The sequence below is a fragment of the Anneissia japonica genome, unplaced genomic scaffold (assembly GCF_011630105.1).
Source record: "Anneissia japonica isolate Jap-2015-1 unplaced genomic scaffold, ASM1163010v1 scaffold288111_len316891_cov189, whole genome shotgun sequence".
Lineage (NCBI taxonomy): Eukaryota > Metazoa > Echinodermata > Crinoidea > Comatulida > Comatulidae > Anneissia > Anneissia japonica.
The window spans coordinates 231,253-241,837 of NW_022727056.1; the positions used below are offsets into that span (position 1 = coordinate 231,253).

At 35.1% G+C, this 10,585-nt stretch overlaps 1 protein-coding gene across 3 annotated transcripts in view; it reads right to left on the minus strand.

Moving 5' to 3' along the window:
• Window positions 1-10,155: 10,155 nt before the first annotated feature.
• The window catches only part of LOC117113389 (FGGY carbohydrate kinase domain-containing protein-like), a 27,144-nt gene continuing 26,714 nt past the window's right edge, over window positions 10,156-10,585 (minus strand). For all 3 annotated transcript variants that reach the window (XM_033256707.1, XM_033256705.1, XM_033256706.1), the window contains exon 7: window positions 10,156-10,364. In XM_033256707.1, coding sequence (XP_033112598.1) covers window positions 10,221-10,364 — 144 coding nt within the window. In that variant the 3' untranslated portion in view covers window positions 10,156-10,220. The remainder of the gene's footprint in view (window positions 10,365-10,585) is intronic.

Consider the following 10,585-nt stretch of genomic DNA (forward strand, 5'->3'; position numbering starts at 1 on the left):
GTACTGATGGGTATCACTATGTGCAGCAAAAATAAAATTATTTTTTTTTAAATGGAGTAGAAAAGAAAATTATAATCAAAATTTGGTCTGACAGTGCCATTTCCAGCCATTTAAAGGTGCCGTAATCTGGTCTGACAGTGCCATTTCCAGCCATTTAAAGGTGCCGTAATCATACATTTTCTTACCTCAGCCCAAACAATAGTAGGGCTGAGGTAGTCTAGACCCTCAGTCTCGGGAAAAGTCCCTCCCACTCTATTTATAATTCCTGAACCCGCCACTGCAGATCTCCTAGAATTAACTTCCAACTTGCTTCCTCCATGCTAAAATTTAGAACAATTGATACCAGGGCCGGATTCAGGATTTAAAAGAGGGGGGTTCAAAATGTTTCTAAAAAAACGGGAAATTTTTTATTTCTATATGGCCGGAAAAGAGCTTTTCCAACTTCTGAGGAGACTTTTAATGACCTTTAAGTTCTTCAAAATTCAAGGTTTTCCTGCTCTTGAAAAAAGGTCAGGTAATTTTATCTCATTCTTAGGCCTATCATAGAGGAAAAAATCGAAGACAGGCAATATATTATTATATTCCAACAACATTGAGTAGTTAGATATGTAGACTTTCTTTCATGGATTGATGAACCGATAGGTCTGAAGAATGCACTTTCGTACATAAATTATTACGATGGCGAACCAAAAACAGTGTGTATAATTTAATTGAAAACTAGTTAGGCTAACTTCCAACCTATGCCTAGATAGGTTAGCATGCCTTTTGTAAGCCAGGACCCAGTTGTATTTTGTTAGGTTTCTTCAGAGGGGGTTTGTCCAAACACCTTGAACCCCCACCCCCTGGATCCGCCACTGGATACATAGACAGGATAGATACAATACACATGATTCCACAGTGGATAATAAATTACGCCCTGTGATCATGCAAATAGATCCACGCTAAATATATTTCTGATGTCTGTTTTTCGTACATGTAATACACAGACACGATGTAACAAGGTACGTTTGCTAAATTTTTAATGATGTGTCGTGCATAAAATTTTGATTTAATCACTTGTGTTACTGCCCTTGTTTTTGCAGACTGTTTTGATTATTTTTTTTTAATCAGTATTGTAGACACTAACCTGCAGACTGTTTTGATTATTTTTTTTAATCAGTATTGTAGACACTAACCTAGGCGGACGTTTTATGACAAAACAATGTAACAACTTTTATATTTTCGTTAAGTTACATTGTTTTGCCTTGGAATGGCCGTAGAGTGGTAGCCACCTTGTTAGAGAATTTTTTGTTATTTATTTCCTTAATTTACATAAAATCAACTTTTAGCTTTTTAATTGTTATGTCACTATATATTATTCCACATTTATGGCATCTGTTATTGTCAAGCTGTTGAAATAAAAATGAAAAAAACCAGAAAACATAATTATTTATTTGTTAATTCTCAGATTAGTTTCAGGAGCTAACTTTTAGCCCAAACTGTTAATACAAATGTAAGAACACTCGATCAGTTAGCTCTAATCCTTTCTAGGAAGCAGATACACTATCACTGTGTGAATGCAACGGTGATTGCATGCATGTTATTTGGAGACTCGGCCAATGGTTAGATGGTGTGTCAATATAGCCTCAATGTACTACCAATAAGCAAATTTAACTCAATAACCTGATGAGAGATGGACATCATCTGTCACTTTCACACTACTTATATCTTAGAAACTAAACTAGACATTAAAAGCATTTTAAGAAAGTTTCTATTATTATTGGAATATTTCCGTGTTTCTATAGTATCTCTGTCAACTTAATTACAATGTAAGTAGACTCGTGCAACATTCTGCGGTTCTTCTTGCTGTGTGTTGTCATGCAACTTTAGGCTTGCGTACTAATTTAACAAAAAGCCAGACTAACAAGCCTTTCTAACTTTGTACTGTACCTTTCCGTATTGTTATCACATGCTGTGGTTCTATTATTTTTTAATATGTGCACACTTATTGTTTTAGTTCTTGTGTGTGCAGGAGTGTCCAATGCCAATCGCAAGGTATACTTGGACGTTTTTAAGTATGGAAAAAAGAATTTGGTCGCAGGAGACGAATGCACATTCAACTGTGAATTCCGATCTTTCAGTAAGCCTATTGAAAACGATGATTTTAAATTAACACGGAATGGTACTGATGTATCCCAACATCATCGGATTTCCAGTACTTTAAAGTGGCCAGATTGGAGCGAATACCAGGTGTTCATAAACAAGCTAAGTTTGGAAGATAACGGAGTATACAGATGTGTTTATACGGCTGACGATATACAGTCTGAACCGATACAACTCAAAGTGTGGCCAAGCTTTGAAGATCCAGTGTGCAGATGCAAAAAATTTTACTTTGTGGGGGATATGATCACTTTGAGTTGCCAAGCATACGCTTACGACGATCTTACGATATTGTGGAGTCCAATGTGTGATGTATCTAAAACAGCAGTACAAGATTCAGTGAAAACTGAGGAGGTATCTTTTGAAGCTGAGGAGTCAACTGGAGCGACAACATACGTCTGTCATTATTTTGCTTTAGGAAGAGGAAATGAGGTTTATTCATGTGCCTTTGACTTCTTTGTTAAACAACGACTGAATGTATCAATTGTTGCAATGACAAGCATTGAGGTGGGTTCATCAGCTGAATTCAAGTGCGTGGCAGAAATTGATGTTGATTTGCTGTATAATTGGACATTAAAGAACATCAGTTTGGTAGAAATGAGAGTTGAAACATTTGAAAATGTTCTTATCATTGAAAATATTACGGATGGAATAAACGGTGGAAGTTTGTCGTGTATGGCTGTAGGTGATAATGCTGAAGGATCATTGACAATGATCCTTAACTTGAATCAAATTCCTACTAATCAAATTCCTACTACTTCAATGTTGACAATGACTGACACAATTTTAACTGAACTTGAAACGAAAAGTCGTTATGCAAACGACAACAAGACAACATCAACGATAACATCAAGACTCTTAAATCCACAAGCATCAAAAATACTTATTTTAATAGGCTGTGCATCTTTTGGATTTACAGTGCTTGTTTTAATCATACTTTCTATCATAATAAAAAAGAAAAAACAGAGTAGAAACATGTTGTGTAAATTAAAACCAGCTGTAAAATACATCTCTGATGTCAACGAGAAAGAAGCAGATTTGTGGACAAATTTTCAGGCTGCCAACGTCAAAACACATTTTGGGAAGGCAGTCAGTGTAAAGAGTAAGTCAGATTTATGTGCTAAAGGGTTGAGTAAGACCGGTAAAACTTACAACATGCATAACTATGCTTCTCATATTGCAAATAGCACAACAATGCCCCTGTATGCTAGAAGTATCGCAGAGATGCATGATGATGGTTACTCGGTGATGCGAAGTAAGCCGATGCAGATGTACGAGAACAAAATCCTGAGACAAAAAGATTGGTGGACAAGTGAAGGCCAATTAGACATGGCAAATGAGCATATTTACCAGACCTTTAATTAGCTGCTAACATTGAGCTGTGTTTAACATTTCTACATTAATTATTCTTCTTGCTAATAACAGCACACAAACCAGGGGTAACCTAAGTATGTAAATTGTTGAATATTTTTTAATTGTAGAAGTAAATCATTGCCTAGCCACTAGGGCTGATAGTGGATGAAAGTGTAATACTTCCCCAAGTGTGACGTGGGTCCACCGCAGGTTACTCCCAGCAGTTTGTTGGTACCCATTGATACAGCTGGATAGACTGCAGCAATGCAGATAAGGCCTACTGTCACGTTGTAAAAAAGTTTTTTTTTTTTTCGTAAAATCATAGAAACATCGTGAAAGCTGTGCAATTGTCATTTTGTTCATTGAAAAACGATTATTTTTTTGTTTAAAAAAAAAATTTTAAATAGTAACAATTTCTATATAACACGAATCTGTGCCAAAATTGATGAAAAAGTGGTTTTCATTTGATCTTTTAAACTTTAAAAAAACCCCTTTTTTGGAAAAAAAAAACCCTTTTTTGGAAAAAAAAAAACCTGCCCCTAATTTTCATAATACCCAAATATCAACTATCAAATATAGCTGCTATGTCAGTGAACCCGCCCCTAATTTTCGGGATTTTAGGGGCGGCGGATGACGGCAAACAAACAAGTTATTCAAGGTTACGAAAAGGTTGGGAAACCAAACCATTCCGGCTGCGCCAAACCGCTTCCACATTTTAATTGTAATTTGTAAGTTTTTTTCATGTCATCAAAACCAGAGCATTTTGCAATGAGTGTGGTATACTAGATAACAAAAGTTTAAATAAATAAAAATTCATTGACATCATAGAGTACATAGGAATTTAAACACAAGTGAAGGGTTTACTCTGATTGGTTAGCAATGCTCATTTAGCTGAACTCATTTGTATCCTGGATGTTTCGTGACATGGAATTTGATTTTTCTAGCTCTGCAGCTGCGGGTGTTTTGCAGCCTGGACATGTCATAACCAAAGCATTTTAGCTTTCAAAGTGTCCGAGTTGTGAGGTATCCTGGTAGAGTCGCAGAAGTCTGGGATTCTGGAGGGTCCTGGTTACAAAATGTTGAGTTTTTCCATATATTAAGAATTAATGTTGTATAAATGTATTTATATCCATTTCTTTAAGTTGTACAGTTGTTAATCTAATGGTAGCCTTTTGCTGTTTTTCACTGCATTTACATTTGTTCATTTTAATTTTGTTATTTTTTTATTTTTTCCTACACGGATTTGTAGTTTTTTTGTGTGAAAATAAAGCACATTATTAATATTATTGTTGTTATGGTGACCGCCGTTGTGTGTGCACTGAACCGTGGAGATTCTTTAAGATCCTTCCTAGGTCCCTGCTCATATTTACCAGACCTTTAATTAGCTGCTCAGGGGTGGATCCAGAGATGTCCAAAAGTGGGGGCCGAAATTTGGGCCGATCGAGACAACAATGTCCTAGGGGGTCTGCGAAATTTTTGTGTTCTGGATGCCCGAAAATAACATTTGAGGCGTTCTGGGCTATCATTTTTTCTTTTTCTTTTTTTCTTTCTTTTTTCTTTTTTTTTACCTCCCAAAAGGGGGGGGGGGCCCGGGGCCTGCCCGCCCCCTGCTGCTAACATTGAGCTGTGTTTAACATTTCTACATTAATTATTCTTCTTGGTAATAACAGCACACAAACTAGGTGTAACCTAAGTATGTAAATTGTTGAATATATTTTAATTGTAGAAGTAAATCATTGCCTAGCCACTAGGGCTCATAGTGGATGGAAGTGTAATACTTCCCCAAATGTGAAGCAGGTCCACCACAGGTTACTCCCAGCAGTTTGTTGGTACCCATTGATACAGCTGGATAGACTGCAGCAATGCAGATAAGGCCTACTGTCACGTTGTAAAAATTTGAATACAGGGGCGGGTGGAAAAAAGTTTTTTTTTTTTTTTTGTAAAATCATAGAAACATCGTGAAAGCTGTGCAATTGCCATTTTTTTCACGGAAAAACGATTATATTTTTGTTTTTAAAAAAAATTTAAAATAGTAAAAATTTCTATATAACACGAATCTGTGCCAAAATCGATGAAAAAGTGGTTTTCATTTGATCTTTTAAACTTAAAAAAAAAAACCTTTTTTGGAATACCCAAATATCAACTATCAAATATAGCTGCTATGTCAGTGAACCGGATGACGGCAAACAAACAAGTTTTTTTTTTAGGCCTAATGTGCCTTACTCAAGGTTACGAAAAGGTTGGGAAACCAAACCATTCCGACTGCGCCAAACCGCTTCCACATTTTAATTGTAATTTGTAAGTTTTTTTCATGTCATCAAAACCAGAGCATTTTGCAATGAGTGTGGTATACTAGATAACAAAAGTTTAAATAAATAAAAATTCATTGACATCATAGAGTACATAGGAATTTAAACACAAGTGAAGGGTTTACTCTGATTGGTTAGCAATGCTCATTTAGCTGAACTCATTTGTATCCTGGATGTTTCGTGACATGGAATTTGATTTTTCTAGCTCTGCAGCTGCGGGTGTTTTGCAGCCTGGACATGTCATAACCAAAGCATTTTAGCTTTCAAAGTGTCCGAGTTGTGAGGTATCCTGGTAGAGTCGCAGAAGTCTGGGATTCTGGAGGGTCCTGGTTACAAAATGTTGAGTTTTTCCATATATTAAGAATTAATGTTGTATAAATGTATTTATATCCATTTCTTTAAGTTGTACAGTTGTTAATCTAATGGTAGCCTTTTGCTGTTTTTCACTGCATTTACATTTGTTCATTTTAATTTTGTTATTTTTTTATTTTTTCCTACACGGATTTGTAGTTTTTTTGTGTGAAAATAAAGCACATTATTAATATTATTGTTGTTATGGTGACCGCCGTTGTGTGTGCACTGAACTGTGGAGATTCTTTAAGATCCTTCCTAGGTCCCTGCTTATTCACTTGTTCAGCTCTACTTGTGTTTCAGCTGGAGGTTTGCAACTTACCCCAGTACACCACACCATATTTCAGAAGAGATTCTATGTAAAAATATGACCATGTCCATGTTACAGATAGCAGTATATTCTTTAGAAAAGAATTGTCTTCTATTGTATTGTTCAATTCAGCAACAGAAGGACCCCACCGGAAGTAAGTTGCAAACTTTCAAAAAACCAAACCATTCTCCCCTATTATTCTGGAGTAGTCATTCGATTGGTTGGCCAATCGGAGAAGATATAACCACGACTTATAATATATGTATAATATCCAAAATATGCTGTTAGAATTAGTATTTATTATGGTTATCTTTGTTAATGTCATTGAAAATATTATTCTGTACATAACTAAATTTCTAAATTGGCAAGCAAAAATAAAAAGCAATAAGGTAATGTGCGTATCCAGTGGTATCCAAGGTCAATCTTGTGTGTATGCAGTGGTGGGTTGAGGTGGTTCGGTTCGGACGAACCCCCCTCTGTGAAGAAATGTAACAAAATACTACTGGGTCCTGGCTTACAAAATGTATGCTTACCTACCTACGCATAGGTAGGCAGATCGGACAAACTAAGCTTTGCCCAACAAAGCCTTCAATTAAATAAAATTAAAAACACTGTTTTTGGTAATAATTTATGTATGAAAGTGCATTCTTCAGGCCTATTAGTTTATCGATCGATGGAAGAAAGACTATGTATCCAACTACTCAATATGGTTGGAATATAAGAATATATTGCCTATGTCTTTGATTGTTTTTCTCTATGATAGGCCTAAGAATGAGATAAAATTACATGACCTTTTTCAAGAGGGGGAAACCTTTAATTTTGAAGAACTTAAAGGTTAATAAAGGACCCCTTTTTTAAAAAAATCTTGGATCCACCCCTGGTATGTTTGTTTATATTTATTGACCTTAATACAAGCATAAGCGGTTCAAACTGCGAATAGGCTTATTAGTATACAGTAGTTGCAAATCATATACTACATGGAAATGATTATACAAGATTGGATTAATGCATGAACAAATTTCCCCAAAGAAATATTTAAATGCATTAATCTAACCTAAGTATAATAACTTCCTCTAGAGTGTATATATGCAAATATAATAGTTGCTTTCTTTAATGTTAGTATTGTAAATATTAATGAAAATTGTTGTTGCAGTCATTAATTTCTATAGTGATATAATTAGTACATTAGCTCTGTGCATGCAAGTATATTAGCTTACATATGCAGATTTTTATTGCAGTGTTCACTATACTAAACAGAAGAAATATTTTACAATTAATAAATATTTGACCTGATGAACTTGCCATGAGTTTATTATTGTTTATCAACCTATTTAGACAACAATCGCCAAAGAAATAAAAACTTCATCAAGCTTTTGGACGAATAGTCACCTTTATTGGTTGGTCTAGACAAGTGAATTCGTTCCTTGAGGTATAAGTTCTCATTTGGGCATAATAATTAAATTTAAGTGACTTTTTGTCTAGTTTAAATTTACCTGTATGTATGTTTTGAATTTACATCAATGAAGATTGAGCGAGTGAGTGTCTTTTCACAGCCATGTTTCATAGTGCTTCTAAGTGTAAAAGTACTAGCTAGAATTTCCTTATGATACTTGATTACATACAAGTTTGTTCGACCTTTTGCACACCAAACTGCAAAAAAGTTGAAGCAAATCATGCATTAATGAAAAATTAGTTGGGATAGGAAAATATCACTGAAGATACAATTAACATTTGATTGACAGATAAACCGACTAATCAGCGAGCGTCATTTAGTCATGTGATCAAAAACTTTTTCTCAGACATTTTAATTTCCTTTGACAGCTGGTACGCGAGACATATGTGAGCCTAGGCCTAGATGTCTATGCTTGGTTATAGATACCCAGTGTGCATCAGTAGCCATCAGTGACTTGGCCTTTGCCGACAACAAGGTTGACTGAATGCGACTTTTCCCTCTTCCTTTGGAAGTGAAATACATAAGCTTTTACAACAATTTCCCCGCCATGTTCCATGAAATAGATTAACACTATGAATATATGATTAATTTTCATACCGCCTACCCTGAATTCTCTTTCTTAAAGAAGGTTGATAGCAAAGAAAATCTTCGCCAACTCGGTAAGTCTAGCCGCCATTGTCTAAGGTTTTTGTGACTGTGGGCGGGGCTTCGCGTCCTTGTCGACATGTCAGTTATGACATAATTATTATTATAGTATGGATATTTAATTTGGAAGGTGTTTTCATTTGGGCATAATAATCAATTTGAAGTGACTTTCTTTAGGTTCAAATTTACCTGTTCTATGAGTGATGTATGTCTTGTATTACCACTAATCAACAAAGATTGATCGGGAGTCTGCCATGTCTTTTCACAGTTGTGCATCGTATTGCTTCTAGGTGTAAAATATACTAACCTAGAATTTCCTTGTCATACATGATTACATACAAGATTGTTCGAATCCCGACACGATGGCATGCATTTCGATACTTGGAGTATGTGTTATACTATCTTATCTGAGATTAATCAGTGGACCTTACGGTTTTTGTTTGACCTTTTGCACACAAACTGCAAAAAGGTAAAGCAAATTGTGCACTAATGAAAAATTAGTCAACAGTTGGGATAGAAAAATAACACTGACAATACAATCATGACATTGACTTCAGATTCAAATTCATATTCAAATTTATTTGTCCAGTATGAATATTATTTTGAAGATGTTTGCACCAGGAACTTTAACTGAAACCAAAACACCATTTCTAGTATGGGTATTTATTTATTACTGAATCATATTTATTTTTATATCAAGTTTGGTCTCGATCGGTGTTGTTATGATTCTTTTCATTATTTTCACTATCAATAAGTTTCTCTTGGTAAACAGTAACAGAAACAGGGAAACAAAACTAACCTATCTTACATTTAGATATTACTAAATTAGGTGAGTCGAATGGCTGAGTGGTTAAGGCAGGGGCCCGTAACCTGTAGCCATAATATCGGTGCTGGTTCGAATGGCACGCTCGCCTATGGCTCTGGAGGTGGAGCAAGTCTTCTCAGATAAAGTCTAAACTGTAGGCCCAGTGTACGCAATGGCTCATGTGCATTATAGAGAACCCCAGTACATCTTTTGAGACTAGTAAGGGGTTACCCCGGTGTAATGGTTCATCTCAAGCCCCTACCCTCATCCAGATGCCGAACAGGTGTTGATGAGTATCTACACAGACTTAGATTACTAGTACTTAGTGATTTTGTTTTTTTACTGTTATTTAGTGCACACATACATACCCATACACACAGTTTTAAATTTAATTGCTCCATTTAATACCTCTATATAATCAACCAGTTAAAGAACAGTTAAATTAAAGATATTGGTCAGGACTGGCTGAACTACTGACCACACCAGTATCACCACAATGATGCTGCAAGTTAGAGGTTAAGTCTTACGTTACAAACACATCTGAATTAACACACCAGAATTTTTTTTTTTGTCCGACTGCCCGACCAGCTTTGGCCGATGGGGAGGGTGCTTCACTAGACCGATGGGGGGGCTTAAGCTGCCACTGTCCACACTGTTATATGCCTATATATAGTCATGATGTGCTTATATATTGCTATGATATAATGTCATCATTACCATATTTAAGCAAGTTTTTGTCAAATAAAATTTAATAGTCTGGAGGAAGCTTCAATCACATTGCAAAAAGTAGGAGATTTCTAATCACAGTTGAGGCAATTTTGTATATACAGTATTGTGCAAATTTTCTCATTTATATTACATACTTTTCATGATACTTTGGTATTCTTTTTGGTCCTGTACCATTTTTCTGAAAACAGCATATTTCTGCTTGTAGAATGGAATGTTTGTTGTTATAGGCTTCACAACAGATCCTAACTTGCACATATTCCTCATAGCATCCTGGTGAGAAAATAGCATTAAAATCTTTGTCATAGATAAACTTATTAAATAAAAAACAATAAATAATTAAACAAACTAATTTTTTGATGATTTAGTGAATAATAAATTATATATGTTTAAACAAAAAGTGAATGAATAAGGAACATATAAATATAAACAACATATAAATATAAACATACAATATATATATATATATATATATATATACATATACATATACA